Source organism: Melospiza georgiana, chromosome 2 (genome assembly GCF_028018845.1).
Source record: "Melospiza georgiana isolate bMelGeo1 chromosome 2, bMelGeo1.pri, whole genome shotgun sequence".
NCBI lineage: Eukaryota > Metazoa > Chordata > Aves > Passeriformes > Passerellidae > Melospiza > Melospiza georgiana.
In genome coordinates, this window is record NC_080431.1 from 4461749 (window position 1) to 4478685 (window position 16937).

General features: G+C 40.3%; 1 protein-coding gene across 5 annotated transcripts in view; it reads right to left on the bottom strand.

Annotated features, from left to right (window-relative positions):
- Nucleotides 1-12332, bottom strand: part of POU2F1 (POU class 2 homeobox 1) — a 45976-nt gene extending 33644 nt beyond the window's left edge. For all 5 annotated transcript variants that reach the window (XM_058045353.1, XM_058045352.1, XM_058045351.1 and 2 more), the window contains exons 1-3: nucleotides 12182-12332; nucleotides 7378-7443; nucleotides 640-740 (exon numbers count right to left, since the gene is read on the bottom strand). In XM_058045353.1, coding sequence (XP_057901336.1) covers nucleotides 640-740; nucleotides 7378-7443; nucleotides 12182-12299 — 285 coding nt within the window. In that variant the 5' untranslated portion in view covers nucleotides 12300-12332. The remainder of the gene's footprint in view (nucleotides 1-639; nucleotides 741-7377; nucleotides 7444-12181) is intronic.
- Nucleotides 12333-16937: the final 4605 nt, after the last annotated feature.

Sequence of the window (16937 nt, forward strand, 5' to 3'; positions counted from 1 at the left end):
GGGATGCCCCATTTTGCTTCAGCCTGCACCTGAAGTTCAGCTTTGATTCCCTAAACAGAGCAGCAGCAGAGCAGAGGGATAGTATTAGAAGTCTGAATATCATCTGACAAACAGGTCACCGAAATAACTTTTTTGTAAAAAAAGAAAACCTCACAAGGCATATATGCTTAGTAAGTACAATCAACTTTCCTTGTAGTTAATCTGTAAGAGTATTTTTAACTAGGCAAGTGACAGTTTTGGAACCTTGGCAGCCATTGGGCCAACACAATCCTTTCCTAAAAATTTTAAATTTTTTCTTACCTTTCAATGTCGTCTCTCTATTAAGTTAAAACAACAACAACAAAGCAAACAAACAAAAAACCTACTCAAAATGACACCACAACAATTAGGCATTCTCAAGTCACCAAAAATGTGTTTTGCAGTTCTCTCCAAGAGGTCTCACCCTATCTTGACATGTTCTGCAGCCTAATGCAATGAAGTGAATGCCACAATTAGGACTTTTCCCATCCACGCTGGTTAACCAGGCAGTGTACGCAGATTTATGTTCCAATCAATGGCTCTCCATCATCCACAGAAAGAGAGAACATGGAACACACCAGGGCAGCTGACCTCCTCTGTTTGAAATGTCTCTTCTCTTACCTGATGAAGGTGCCCAAGGAAGGCCTGGGCCTGGGCTGTAGAGATTGCTCCTCCGACAGGCACAGGCTGCTTCTGAAAGTCCAGGCCGTTTGTTTGCGTGCCTGGAGAAAGAGAGATATTGAAAACTATAAATTACTGCTTTTAGTAAGTGGAATAACAATCAATAGCCAACTTTCCTGCTATTCTCTCAACATTATATAGTAAAAAAACACTCTGAGAGTAACAAGAATTGCATTTTTTTAGTGGGGTGGGAAGCAGAGTCCAAGCTTCAGTAACAGAGCATTTGTCAGCTGAACAAAAGCAACATCATATTTTCTTTAGCTTCCATCATCTGTTTGTGTACCCTGAAGATATTTAAAAGATGTGCAGATGTGGCACTTAAGGACATGGTTTAAAGGGGGACTTGGCAGCATTAACAGTTGGGCTTGATGATCTTAAAGGTCTCCTCCAACCTAAACAATTCTATGACCTGAGTTTCTATGTACTCTACTATCCCATCACTCTCTACACAGTTTGAGAACCAAATGGGTGCTTGCTGCTGTGATTACACTCTATTTCCATTCTCCATGCACCTCCTATTCAATAGCTGAAGACTGACTTCAAATTCATGGAGTGCCAACAGCAAGGTTCATATAAAAGCCACCTCTCCTAAAGGACAGGTAAAATAACACTTGATGAAAACAGAAGTCCCAACTATTTACAGCAGTTATGGGCCACAGTTTTACTCTTTCCAGAAATTACTCCTCTACATTTCTGTTAATGTCTGTTCAGAGGTCTCATTAGAAGCAAGCCTTGGCTTGCTTCTGCTTCTTCACTTACTCTCATGTAACTAAAACCTGGTTATTTTCCTACATTTTTGCAATCTTTCCCTAAACTGCTCAGAAGACATGAAAACCTCCCAATTATCACAAAATAATTTGGGTGTGAGAAGAAAAAGAAAAAAACAAGTGGGTTTGGTTGTTGTTTTTTTTTTTTGTTACTACCCACAGGAAGGGAGACTCCAAGTGTGTTAGGCTGCAGGGAATTTCTAGAACAGATGATGCAATCTTTAAAATAGTGTGACTGAAATGAAGCTAAAGCAGCTTTAGACTTGCATGTTTATTCATCATGACAATCAGATTTTGTTCAGGGCCCACAGGCAGGTGTGCATAGTAATATAATAACTTCAAAATTCCTTCCATCATCTACATTCTCTGCCATAAAAACCTGGGTTATCTACTGAGCAAGAGTCACCGTTGTTGAACAACAACAGGTGGTTCATCTGCAAAAGCAAGCAGGCATAAAATGTGATTGGTAAAACAGACTGTCCAATATCTCACACTGCTGTTTTGACCTGCAAACAGCTTACACAGGGCACATTTCCAAAGACTGAGCCACTGTTCAATTGAATACTGACATAATATCAAACTTTCTACCATCCATGTAAAGTACACCTAAGGTGGCCCTTTGATGCATCTTTGGTGGGGGTTCTTGTGGGAAGATTTGGTTGACTCCCAAGTTTTCAATTCTATGCTTTGGGCCAAGGTTTACAAACTTAAGAGACATACCTGCAGCCAAAGATCCACAGATGGGTTAAAAATATTCCAATTTTCAACTGCATCAAATTATTTTGCTTAATTAGTCTAAAATTCCAATTCAAAGTGGATACAGGGACTCTCACTGGTCTGAATTGCTCCTGATGGAATGCAACTTGGTTGCCTTTCTCCAAAGAGTGGTATAAAAGAAGTTCTGCTAGAAAGAACCAGAAGAATCTCATCTATCTTCATTCTTTCCAGTAAACTTCAGAATTCTCACCATGCAGAAACACAAAGGGAATGAAACAGTAGTTGGGTAAATATACAAAAATATTTCCTGACAAATAGCTACCATAAGTCAAAGGAAACAACCTACCACCTCCTCATTTAATCAAAGGTTTTGAATTACTTTTCAATGGTCAGGGAGTGAAAAAAATACAGATAAGAAAACCTACTGGAGGGCAAATACTCCTCATTCCAATAGGAAACTTGTGGGGGTTAAAAAATTTATCTGTTTCTGAGAGAACCAGCTGCAGGCCTCACCTTGGGTAAATAAGTGAAGCTGCTCTAGTTAGCTATCTCCCAAAAAGAGCCTCAAAAATCATGATACCATGTCAAAAGAGCACTACTGTGCAAGTGTGCAGAAGAAATGCTCCAGTTATCAGTTCTGCTGACTCTTAATATGGATATCTGAAAAAAGCCTCCTAGGTGATAGTTTAGAACAAAGCAAGCTCCAAGACTGAGCTTAAAATCTTCATGGCTCCCAACAAACAACTTAGGCACTGAGAGAAAACAACATTTTCTTTAAATTCAAAGAGATTAGTTTAAGTTGAAATTTAAATCAATTTAAATTGAAAGACATCAACTCCCTCTCCCCAGGCCTCCCAAAACTAAACTCAGGGCGAAAAAATGCACATCACACCTGTTCACTCTCTGTTCTACTACTTGCAGCTTAAACTCAGTTAGGTTTGGTTTAGAAGCACAATGTCTCTTCCCCCCTGCATGCAGCCCTAATTTTGGAAGGAATGCTACCCTGGCTGCTTGCATTTTTCACAGGATGCCCATGTCTTTTGAAGAACAGCAAGGAAAATGAAGTGAGTCCAGCATATGAGAGGCCTTGCTTTTAAGGTGCTCAGAAGGATGTGGAATCCCATGGAATCCAAGATATCTTGATAAGGAGCTGGAAAATGGTGCTGTCAAAAGCAGAAGGTCAGCATATTGTAAGGACAGAAAGGACAAGAATGCCACTTTTGTTCAAGATGAGAGTTAAATACAAAACCCTGTGATGATTAACAGTCATAGCAGATACAATCACATGCAGCATGACTTTAACAGTTCAGGGTATTAATCTATTTTCCATCTTCATCCCAATTTCAATAACTGCTAGAGCTTGCCAACACCAAAAACAGCCCCAAAAGATTGGGAACTCTCCATGTTCCATCTCTCCTTTCTTCTTGGTTCCAGCTCCATCTTGGACAGCTCCCTGTTCTGCCCCTCTCCTGGTACTCCACCAGTAAAGCTTGCTTTGGTCTGGGTGCTCCACCCTCAGCCAGCCATGGGATGGAATTTCAGTCGAGGTCCAGTGTAACCCAAGCATGTTTAAATTCTGGCATAAATTCAGCCATGTGCTCAGCTACTTCACAGAGTTGGTTTGGATGAAGAGCAATACAGTGCTACTCCAGGGAAAGGAACAGAATGGAGATACTGAACATGGATTATTTTATGGCATTTTGGAATTGTACTTGCAGAGGGTAAAGGCATGACAAAGTAGAGCAGGCAAGGTAGCACTGCACCTGCAGTTAGGAGAACAACTTACTCTCAAAATTTCAGATTATAATCATCAGACCTCAGCCTGAGTTTGTAAATTGCATTAGGAAGGAAGAGGAGTGAGGAACTCCAGATCAGAGGAGATGTGGAAAAAGATGCAAGAAAGAACTCCGGAAGGGAAGGCAGCCAAGGAGAAGGATGATTTCAAAGCCAGCTGGAGTGGGTATCTGCACTCTGGGAGACATCTCCCAGCACCACCACCATATTTTCCTAGGTTACCTCTCTCTCCCCACCTCTGCTGAAAGACAGAGAGATACCCCCAATACTCAGAAATTGCTGTTTCCCTATCCACATTTCCTAATAGCAAGTTCAGCATTGATAATTGCCTGATTTTAGCAGTTGAAGAATAGTTCATGGTCTCCCTCCTACAGACTTCCTTCTTATGGAAACTGGAAAAATCAATCTTTGGAAATGAAGCAATGCAAACAAGTATCCTTATAATCCTTCCAAATACTACACTTATAATAATTATTATTTTGCTGCTATGTCAACAAATGTCATAATAGTACAGTTTCCATAGTCATTATAACCTTGACTTTTCACAGTTCTGCATTCACACAGCTTTTACAAGAGAAGATGCATTAAACAAACAAAAAGGTTGAGGTGTTTTGGAAAATTTTATGCTGCCTATAAAAAGGAGATCAAAAGGGTTTTACTGTAAGGTAAGATATTTTTCTTACTTCTCCTTTCTCCAGCAGATACTATGTAGACTGTCTGCCCATATCTGAAGCCTGGAAAAGATTTCTCTAACTGTGCAATACTCATGACCAGTGGTCAATACATGTTCTTAAGAAAACAGCCATTCAACAGATCCTGTACTCATATGTTTTGGTTGTTGTTTTTAATTGGTCTGAAATATGGGTTTCTTTTTCAGATGCTTAAAAGGGAAGTCCAGTTAGCACAAAAGATTTAAAATTATAGCATATTTCAGGCACTGTATTGTGACCAATATAATTAGGGGACTTTACGATGTTTCTTAAATAGTCAGAGCTCAAAATAAAAAAAACCAAGTTTGTTAACTTCCATGAAACTTAGCTGATAGTTCAGAGAACTACTGATGTCATCTTTAACCAGAGGTAACTGTTATTTTTTTCCCTGAGAACAACAGCTCTGCCAAATGTAAATTCACGCTCCACAGTAATTTCTCTTAACATTTTCAAGTCACATTATCTCACTACAGTTTAAAACAAGAATGACCCAAACAAGCATCCACTGAAGTTTAAAAGATAGACTATTAGTGTTTACACAGCAGACTCAAGTGATTTACAAATGTCACTGGAAAGCAGACAGTTAGAGAAAGTTACAAAAATAAGAACTCCGAGTGTTTATAAAAATCATCATCAGGCATTATCTGGGGAGCACAAGCACTGACAGAAAATCAATGGCACTTCCAGTTCCTCAGCATCTGAGCTGAAAGCTGACTTCTTTTCACTCAAGTATGCACTGAGCCCAGAACCATAATCTAAGTACCCCGATCAGAAGCCTAAAATTACATTCTCTGAGTATTCCTTTCAGAGCCTAACATCTGCCAAGTTGACTAATACAACTGATGCTTGAGCTCCCAAAGAACATCACAAATGCCATCAATCACTATCTCTAGGGGTTTAGGAGCACTATGTTTTAAAACAAAGCAATGACTGCAGAACAGAGAGTCCTCAAAAATTCTAGATTACTTTAGCTCATGTAATTTAAAAATCAGGATACAAAACTGGAAGGAAAGACGGGAAACATTTAAACTAAAGAAGCAAAATTCCAAAAGTTTTAACCACCAGTCAGAGTCAAACTTCTGTAATAATGAACTTTAACAAAAAAATACAGTCATTGTATCCCTTCTAACATGAAAGGATCTACACATGCAGCTTTACAATCCATCCATTTTATGTCATGACCCCCACCTTCACAATGATGAAATATTTGCCTAAGAGAGCAGAATTGTTTAGAATTGGGCATCTGCTGAAGCAAATGCAATGCTCCTGTGATAACTGACTGATTGCCTTTGAATAAAACAAATCCTCCTCCTTACCAGCTCACTTGAGGGGAAACTGCTAAAGGTGCACTACAAGAAATGTGTTGGGAATGCACTATGGAGAAAGCACATACAGGGAACTGTGGCCACACAGGGGAGGAAATCTGAATTTTTTCAGAAGTCTACACACAACCCCCAGCTACAAGGAGTCCACAGGGATATTTAAAACCATTGTTCCCTTGATGCTGCTTATGATCATGAAATATTTATGGCCCATATGTTTTTGAAATAATGTTTTATATAATCTTAGACCCTTAAATACATAATAAAACACTTCTGTGCAGAAAAAAAATGGATACCACTCCCATTAAAATACAATGACAATTATAAAACCTGAGATGCCAGCAACAAAACACACATTATTAAGCAGGAAGAATTCCTTTTCACTGAACCCATATATTGGCATAAAAATCCAACCTCTCAGAAAAAGAAAATTAAATAATGTTAACTTCATCACAACTCCAGAGTTTAAAATAAAACTCTTATTATCAAACCATGAAGAAGAAAACTTGTTTTCCTCATACAAGGTAACCAGACTTCTCTCAAAGCAACAAGTTCCCTCTCATCAGAATTTTCTCTTCCCAAATGCTATTCTGAGCTGAGAAAAGATTCTCAGCTAGGTTAAACTACTTACTTTCCATTCAGGACTGTCATTTCTCTTACACTCTGAATGAGCATTATATTACCTCCAGAAAGGAACTAAAGCATGAGATAGCATGGTTAAGTTATAGTGGCTCAATGAGCTTCTTCAGTGGCTTAGAATTTGGTCACATCTTAAGAGTGGCCCTGACACAAAATCTGTTCTTCCCCACCAAATTTCAAGGTTCTGTTCTAACACGCTGAGAAATTACAGAAAAGCTGACTAAAATTAAAAAAAAAAACTTGATATATTATGCTTTCACCATTTGACTTGTTCTTGAGAACTGTTGTGACAGCTTGAATGAAATCTAAAATGGAAACAGGATCAGGCAGTGGCCCACATCTGCCAGGGAAAATTTCAACCCAAAAATAAACCATGAAGTTAGAAGTGCCAAAGGTATGCTCTGCCAGGAAAAAATGAGACTATTTATGGAAAGCTAGTGCCACCAGAGCTTTGGTAGTACCAGAAACATTACAGATTAAAAAAATGGGGAAGGGAAATCTTATATAAAAAGTGTAGATGGTGCTCCAATAAAGTAGGTATGAATAAAGCCCTGTATGCAGTAGGGTTAAAGACAAAAGCATTCCCAGGAATCTGAAACCAAAGGGTGTAGCTTTTTATTTGTTTGGCTTTGTGGGTTTTTAAATCCCACTAAATAGGTAAAGAAATTTTGCTTTCAATATCCATTCAATTCCACCAGAACACATCTGCACCCATTGATCATTTCCTACCTGTGTTCCCGTCCCCACTCTCCATCGATGGTTTACTGGTTTCTGACGGATTGTTCATTCTTGAGTCTGCATGAAAACAGAAAGAAAGATAAACAATACAGTAAAAAATCCCCAAATCTGTTCGTACCTTTTTGTTCAAGGGAAGTACAGACCAGCAGAAATTTGCTACGTGCTTTACCCTTATTCAGATTTATAACACAAAAAAAAAAAACAAACAAGCAAAATCAGAACACAATACTGAATCTTCCAGATAAATATTATTTCAAAATTTCCTATGACATTATTCCCATATGTGAAAACATGGTATTAAGGGAATAAAAGACAGCATGCTGGAGGGCAATGATAGGTAGAAACTTAATTTTCAATACAATGAAAGTCACAGAAGAAAAAAAAGGAGGGGGGGAAGAAGGAACAATGATTACACCAAGATTCAAAAACATTAAGTCTGACCATCATGGCCTACATTATTCTTGTGTTTGCTCCCCCTGCCCCACCCCAACAAAAGAAAGGAAATTCAGTCATTATAATTAAATGGATGCCATTTCCCTAATACTGCATTTCTATTTTACTGGAATGTCACTGACATTAAGTTATTTTATATTTCCTATATATTCAGGCAAAACCATACAAACATAAAATAATTCCTCTTCTTTCTCCCTGTGGATGAATGCATTGAAAAGTCTGTTCCTGGTTTCAAAGGCTGTCAGCTGAATACAGTGCAATGCAGAGGGCCTCTCCAGATGGCAGACAGAGAATATAGTTTCCTTATATAGGAATCTATACAGATGTTCTGTGTACAGCATCAGCTTCCCAGCTTATTACCTCCTCATTCCTTGCCACCGACCCCAGTGTGCCACATTATCACAAACCAAAATTACAAAATGAATCTCAAGACAGAGAAGCTCATAAAAAGAAGTGTAAGCAAATCCTTGAGCACACTCTTCCACTCCCATAATGAGCTAAAAGCAACTTCAATGAGCTTAGAATGAACCCTTTACTCCAGGATATTCTCTCGCTAGGTGCTTAAAAGGTTACCTCTGTCATGTACTTTCATCAAAGCAGTGATTTCCAAAATACCAACAGGCTGAAGAAGAATACAGGAGCAGCATTAACTGTGCTGCATCTTTCCCCCAGACAGCTCCAAGAATGCCCAGACTGCCTGGCAGTCCATGAAAGCTGGAAATGAGAAGATGAACCACTGCCATGTGCCACCACCTGCTACCACCAGTGCTCAGGAAGGACAGGGACCTGCTGGAGTGAGTTCAGAGGCCACCAGGGGGGTCTGAGGGCTGCAGCACCTCAGCCATGGGGAAAGGCTGAGAGAGCTGGGGCTCTGGAGCCTGGAGAAGACTCCATGAAGGCTTTACAGCAGCCTCCCAGTACCTAAAGAAGCCTGCAAGAGAGCTGGAGAGGGAATTTTTAGAAGCAGTGACAGGGGAGAATGGCTTTAAACTGAAAGAGGGCAAGTTTGGACTGGATATTAGTAAGAAATTCCTACTGTGAGGGTGATGAGACACTGGAACAGGTTGCCCAGAGATGTGGTGGATGTCCCATCCTGAAAGTTTTCAAGGCTAGTTTGGATGGGTTCTGAGCAACCTGATTTGGAGCAAGGTATCCCTGCCCTTGGCAGGGGGGTTGAGGGTTGAAATTGGATAATCTTTAAGGTCCCTCCCAAACCAAATCATTCTATGATTTTGTGATCAATCTTTTTAAAACTAATATAATTTTCCACATGAACAATCGTGGCAGTTGAACCCAACAGAGTCGTGAAAATCCACGACTGTAACAACCACAAAACCTCCCCTGACAAGCTAACACAACATCTCCAGAGCCTCAACTCTTCTCAGAAAGTTCCTATGCCTATTCTTACATCTTTCACATGTTCAGCCACATGTAAAAGAGATCTGGACTATCAGGGTTACCCTTAGTATAAAGGCAGATGTGTTAAACTGCTTTTTGAAAGGGGCAGGGAATGAGGAGAAACTTTGCAGCTGAGTGCTGTTGCCCCACACTCCAGCAAGTTTTGCCCTGTGTTTCACAACCTCTCCTTAGCACATTCAAGCTACAAACTCAGAGTCTTGAAAAACAAGAGTTCTGCTAAGGTTGCAGGTACAGAACCTATTGCTTCCAGGCTCCTTATTTTGCCATTTTCCACATCTGGATAGCATGATTCACACTCTGGAAACAGAACATGGGTTCCACTGACTATACAGAAATGTCTGCTCTTGACTTGGCCCTCTCTGCTGAGAGATCTGTGTTTCTATCTAGACATTGCAAATATCTTAAATTGAGTTTATTGTTGTGGTAACAGCACATTTGTTTAGAGTGATTACAGGCAACATGCATTTGATAAGCAGCATTACTTCATTCCTTTACACACAGATGGCTACTGAAATTTCACTTTAGAGAACACCAAATGGGAGTCCTTTGCTTTGGACATAAATATGAAGAGTCCTTATCCAACAGGAAAAGGAGCAAAGAGTTCCTACAAGTCACATACATTTGGTTGTGGAAACCAGGCTAATTCAGGAGGCTGCTGGACATAGGATGTAATTTTTAAGTCCAGAGCAGAAGAATAGCTTGAACCCAAGATACAACTGACCACAAAAGGGAAGAGCACAGGTTGAGAAAGTTGTCTCTCAGAAACATAGAATCCATCTGCTGAACCACTTCAGAAAGTTCATGCTAGAAAAACAAGAGAGGCCCTCCTGTTGCTAGTTTGTAGCAGGAATTAAAATATTAGAGCCAAGGTGCAGGGTACTAATGATAGAATAAGCAAAACAAACCAACCCACAGCTGTCCTGTGCACAGAACACAGCAGGGCAGTCACTGTTCTGTCCCATGAGCAAGCTCACACAAGAAGCCTTCCTACATGAGCAAGTTTGCTCAGTCACACAAAGTTATAACTGCACAGACCTCTTTCCAAAAAGCAAGCCAGGACACGTTTTTCTGTCAGGTTATGCTGCAAAATACATCCTTCTAGAATAGATTTTACACTACTAGTCATACACAAAGTTTACTTAACTACCAAAAGCCTGTCTAAATGAAGAATATTTTATTGTAAAGATCCGTCCTTAACAAAGACCTCAAACATTGCTATTGAAAAAAGCAGCAAGTTGGAAGAAGAAACATCTTTCTGGTAGTGCTCAGGTTCAAGCGAAGGATAGCATCCATTATTTCACCAGCTGACTATTTCTTGTTCAATCTGTGGGCCTTCTGCATGTAAAGCATCAAGAACAATGCAGCTATTTCCATTGCAAATGGTATGACATCCATCTGAAGCACAAAACTGCTACCAGCAAAACAGGCTCGTATCCGCGGGATACTCAACCACCGATTCATTCTGTGTCACATAAAAAGGCTGCTGGGTTTATATGTGCTCGTGCAATTTCTGCTTCAAACTTAAAAGAATAAACAAATGAAGTGGGCTAAAAAAACCCCAAGCCTTAATGCCTTCACCTTTTTTTCTTCCTTTAGATCTTCCTTGGGTTTTAAATAAAGGCCCTGGGCTACAACTTCTGCCAACATTATCTAAAAACAAACTCCCCAGAAGGAAGGATCGAAAGCAGCAGGTGCATGATTGAAATCAAACTCTCAGGAGTGAATACATTCCACGCTGCTACTCTGCTAGCAGGGCTGAGGTGTCGCCAGGCAGTGCTGTGCCAGCCTTTCACACACCCTCAGGAACATTTCCAAAGGATTCAGGGGAAAGAAGCAGTGGACACCGGACCAACCTGAAGCGTTAGAAAGACTGCACACAGCTGGCAAAGCAAAGAAAATCTTAACGTGGTATATACCATTAACTGTTTCCTTTCACCCATTAAAGTGGAACTGCCTAATATTTCATTTGCACCAGCAACAATGATTCATTTATGTGCATGGGAAAAACAAAGTTTAATGTGAGTGAAAACATGACAGGAATTATTTAGAAACTCATTTTCAAAAACCACGTCATACTGAGAAACAAACATACTCAAATGTCTGCTTTAAAATTTACCATTAAAAAATATTCTTTTACTTAGAGATATAAGTTCTTACATGAACTTATTTGATAGAATGAAAAGAATAATAATTATTATAGATATATATACACATTGAGCTTCGGGGGGGAAAGCCTTGAAAATAAATAAAGCCTATTGTAAAATTGAGATGATCCATTACTATAAATAACTTTAAAAGACACGAAGAAGGAATTATGGCATGTCTGCTCTGCAGTCCTGATGGAATCTCAGTGCAGGAAATATATTATCCCAGTAACCTTAAGCACAGCTTGCAACGGTATCAATGGCAACCACTGTGCACTCCCCCTTATTTTCTATTACACACGAAGAACCTTGCTATATTAAAAACACACAGACATAACATACATTCTGTTGTGGAATGGCTCAATACAGTTACTAAATTCCTTCAACACTTAGGCTCCCTCTCATTCATTTTAATGCTTTAAAATGCATAACACACAGATATGCAAGTCAAGCCCAGTGTTTGTTAGAAGGCAAATGCTTCTCAGACTGAAAACCTAAAAGCAAAAGGTCTGTATTAATATCACCCAAGTCTGTGCAAAGGAAACAAATTCTCCTGGAGCCAGGGAAAAGAAGGCAAACAACCAAACGAACGAACACACCAACCACAGCATGTATTTCCCTGGTACAGAGCGAGCCATCCACCTAGCAGGCAGCTATTGCTGCCGATGCACGGGTGAGCTCCAGCCCCACAAATACCTTCTGCATATGTGATTAAGCCTCTATGCATAGGCAATCTCCCAGCCTCGGTGGCCACAAGAAAGAGCTGAGCTGGTACCCACCTAGAACGTAGTCGCTGCAGTCCAGCATTGCTGTGGTATCCTCTACAGGTTCAGATAGTCCAAGGAACGGGAGAATGGCAATTTCTATCAAATCTACACTACTGCTCTCACTGAACATGAAAGGGAGTGGGGAGGTGGGGGGAGAAATACAACTTCAGTTACACCATAGCAATCTTCAACTGAACAGGGAAACTTCAGTTGCCGTGTGGAGTTTTAGTCTCTCCTGCTAGCTGTGTCTGACATTGTCAAGGCGACTGAAGCGTGAAAAGTTCCCCTTTTTGTAATAAAATAGAAACAAAGATTGCAGCTGGCAGTTTCCATAATGAAGCTTAATCAGTATGCGCCTGATTAGGGCCTTATGCAAATCTCCTCTCGTTAGCACAGCAGCCAGCACTTTGAAGTCCATGAACAATTCATTTGCAGAGTACACTGAAAGCGCTCCCTGCATAATTTAAATCGCGGTATAAATATTTATCAGCTCATTTGCATATTAATTGGCAGTGCATGAAGGGAAAAATTATCTCCCGAGTGCCAGCATAATAATTAGGGAACAAAATGAATTTTCTTCCAATAGCTTGGCTTCTCAGCCCTAACTCAAGCACAGTACCACAGGGGATCAGGGAGGGGAAGAGACAGAGTTCTGTTCAAATGCCACTGAAATGACACGTACAAATTAGAAACAACTCTACAGACTTAAGCACCTTTAATCTTATTCCTGCTGGCAACAATAACATCAGTAATAAAGGGGATTTGGAAAAAGCTTTCCACACAATCCAAATAATCCCACGAAAACAATTAGCAAGGTAGAAGCTGAACACAAAGCTGTCAAGCCTCGCACATCTGCGTGGAGTTTTCCACACGCGAACACGCACTGGCTCAGCACGGTCCCAGGCAGGGAAGGGAGCCCTGCCAGGGCAAGGAAGTGGCACGATTCCCTTTAAACGGCTCAAGAGCTTGGTGATTCATTATCGGGTAATCCCTTTGCCACGGCCAACTTAGCAGCAGTGGATATGTCAAGTATTGTGTAACATTTGACACCCATTAATCTATCCCGAGTGAAATCAAAATAGATTTAGTCTTTTGCTTTCCAATGACTTGCAAGAAAAAACCCAAAAATCTATTACTAATCCCTTCAAGCATGTACACAATATGGCTAAAGAAAGCTTATTTGCAGAGCTATGGTTTTTCAAAGGGGCACGTCACACCCACGTTGCATCTTTGAAGCACTCGGTGATAACCAGAACGCGCTTGCCGCTGTGACCACAAAGTACACTGGAGAACTGAGGAGAGGCTTTGGTCTGTGGAGAAATCAATCTTCTTTTCCAAAAGTGGCCCACAGAAGTAAGTGGACTAACTATGACACTCTATTAAATAGTTTGTTTGCCACTCAAAAACTCATGTCCTAAACAGCAAGAACATTTTTATATAAATTCAAGCATGATGTGGCCATCAAAAAATTTATTACTCCATATTCTGATCAGGAAAAGATAGTATGATGATGCAGATGATTATAGGGTTGAGCCACCCACTTTCAGGTGCTAATGTGAATTTAAAGAGTAAGTTGTTTTTTTCCTTTAAAAATACAGTAGCTGTACTTTTCTTCTCCTCATTTCTCAAGTGAATTCAAGCACCACCTCTACAAACAAGAGGGAGTGAGAGAAAAGGGACTTCTCAATCATCCAGTACTGACTGGAATTTATTTCCACGCTTGACCTCTTCTTCTGTTCAGGTTCATATCTCTACTTAACACAAGATGTTCCCAGCTATATATTTAACATGAGTGATCTACACTTGAAAAAGATTGCAAGAAGAGAGGGAGAAGGTGCTCCCTACTACAGAGAGACAACTGCATGTGCTGAATAGGTTTTCCTAATACCTGGTTTTCTCCTCACTGATGTGTCCCACTGAGACCTCTGAGGCACACATTCATGGTTCACAGACCTTCAGTAAACTTCACTCCTGCACACATACTTTTGGAGCGCACTGGGGATAATCCGTTTGCTTTACTGGAAGAGCCTGGACACCGATGGTGTGGCAAACCAAGCAGCTGGAAGAGCCTGGACACCAATGGTGTGGCAAACCAAGCAGCTGGAAGAGCCTGGACACCAATGGTGTGGCAAACCAAGCAGCTGGCAGAGCAAGGGGCTGAGCAGGGCAGCAGAGCAGAGCAGGAGAGCAGAGCAGGAGAGCAGAGGGCTGGCTGGTGGGGCACAGGGCACAGGTGCAGCCCCGAGCGGGCAGGAAGTGACCGTTGGGAGTCGGGCACGCGTGCGGCCATGGCTGATCTGCTCACAAACATCAACCCCCACACAAACCTTCCCTGCAGCTCTAACACCCACTGACAGCCTCACTGCAGTCAAAAAGTATTGTTGTGTTCACCTGTCAAACTAACAACTGGCCAAAAAAAAGAAGACAAATAAACAAAAGCCCTCCCCAAACCAACCAGCCAACCAAAACCAAACAGCACAAAAAACCCAAACCAAATGGTTCTTTCAGTGACCACTTCATTCTTTGACAATTTTATTATCTTAGCTCTTATCTAAGCTCACAGAACCGTAGAATGGTTTGGGTTGGAAGGGACCTTCATGATCAGGCAGCTCCAGCCCCCTGCCCTGGGCAGGGACACCTTTCACTAGACCAGGTTGCTCAAAGCCCCATCCAGCCTGGCCAGGACCACTTCCAGGGATGGGGCATCCACTTTTTGTTTTGCTCTAGTTTTTTTTGTGTTGGTTTGTTTAAATTTACCATTTAATCTCTGCTCTAGTAGAGAAAGAAAATGTCTGGGAAGGAATGGAGCCATTCACTTTGCTCCAAAACCAGTGGTGGAATACATTAGTTTAATGCTCTCTTTAGGTTCTGCCACAACACTGCCCATTCTTTTCTTTCTGGCTACTTATTAAAAGTTATTTAACATCCTGAACTAAGGACATACTTCTGGTACTCATGTTTAAGCAAAACAGCACTCTGGGTCTTGCTCAGTTTTGTTTTTCCTCCAAAGGCACCTCTTGAAGAGAAAATGCTGCACTTTGTGATAAGTAAAAAGCTTGCCACATCCCATGAAAATACAGATATCTCAACAAATGTGTGTCTCCTCTTTAGTCAATTCTACAGTTTTTACATTAATGATTTTTAACCCATAATCCAATTCAAACTCTTCCTTAAAACCAAAGGAACTAACACAGATACAGATATGACACAGGCAGATTTTCTTCAACCAGACACTTCAGAACTCGCAGATAACATTTCAGGAGACTCTTTCTACCCCATTCTCTTATTTTGTCACTTTCTATGTATTTTCCACACCATACCACTTCAAATGAATGTCTTCCTTTTGCAGTCTGCCCCACAAGTAAGTTACTTTCTTTATTCAGTTATAATGACAATACCTGATTCCTTAAGAACTCTGGTTTTGGAGAGGGAACATCATTTTTACCTGTAGACTATGCAACTCTTGGGTTTTTTATATGGATGTGTGTCCATATACTACTAAAATGTCATTTACTACATGCCCTCCATGACAGCTAAGAAATTTCTGCCCCTATCCAGCTCAGTGACAAGCATGACCTTTGCAAACTTCAGGGCTGCACTTTCTGATGAGATTACCCAATAAGGCAACTCATTATTTCCCTTTCAAACAGTGGAGTGCAAAGGAATCCATACAAATGGAGTACAAAATACAGGGAAGGGAAATAACTGCAACATTAGCATGATGCTTTCACTAGTGTATCAATGCTTAGGACATTCTACCTTGGAGGTACTACATGGTAACTCAATACATTTCCAAGTCTCCATCCCACAACCCAAAGGAAACCTAAAAAAAAAAATTCAACAAACAGAACCCCAATATGTTATTAAAAAATTGTAAAAATCACATACTTCAACAAAATAAACTGTTATTAAAGTTGGCACAATCCTCTTAGAGTAACTATGGACTGACAGCAGACTGTTCATAGCTAGGGCTGCAAGCTAACTCTAATTTTAGCCACCACCTTTGACTGTGGCTAACAGAATTGATTTTATCTGAAAATTGGTAAGTTTGCTCTGAAAGCCAGAAAGAGCAGTTGTCTGGAAAAGTCAAATAAAATTGGCCTGGTTTAGACTTACCAGTCATTAGGCAATTGCTATGAATTGGAATTTTAGTCTACATCTAATTTTACTTCCCACAAACTCAAATCATAACCATCCTTTAAAACTTTCAACCACACAAAATGCCTTTCAAAATTCCTTTGTGTACATTTTTGAAGGAAATTAAGCATGTGGAGAGCTAAGCAGGAATGCTAATTTATCTTATCAGTGCAGGACAGCAGATACTTGTAAGCACCTGATACATTAATAGAAAAGGGTTTGTTTGTGGGTTTGGTTTTTTATGCAACTTATTTTTGTCCACAGAATATAGCAACTACCATGGATTAAGTCTTTTTTTCATCATCATTTGTTGATGACAAATTTACAATACCACCACACAAGGAGGGAAGAAGAAAGGGGGGCTGTGATATGATGAGAGAAATAAAATAAATATCCTTATTCAAAAAAATATAGAATTATAATGTCCACAAGCAAACAGCCTTATTTGAAACTCACAGCTAATTCTGCCACTCAGGAGTATCACCTGAACACTTTGCCCTACTCTCACTGCCTACAAACCATGGCATGTAAGAAGGCATCCATATCACATTTACATTAAAGTTTTTCTTCCATCCTGTTGAATGCTTTCTTTCCAATAGCAAAGGATACAAATTCAGTGCAGTCAATCCTT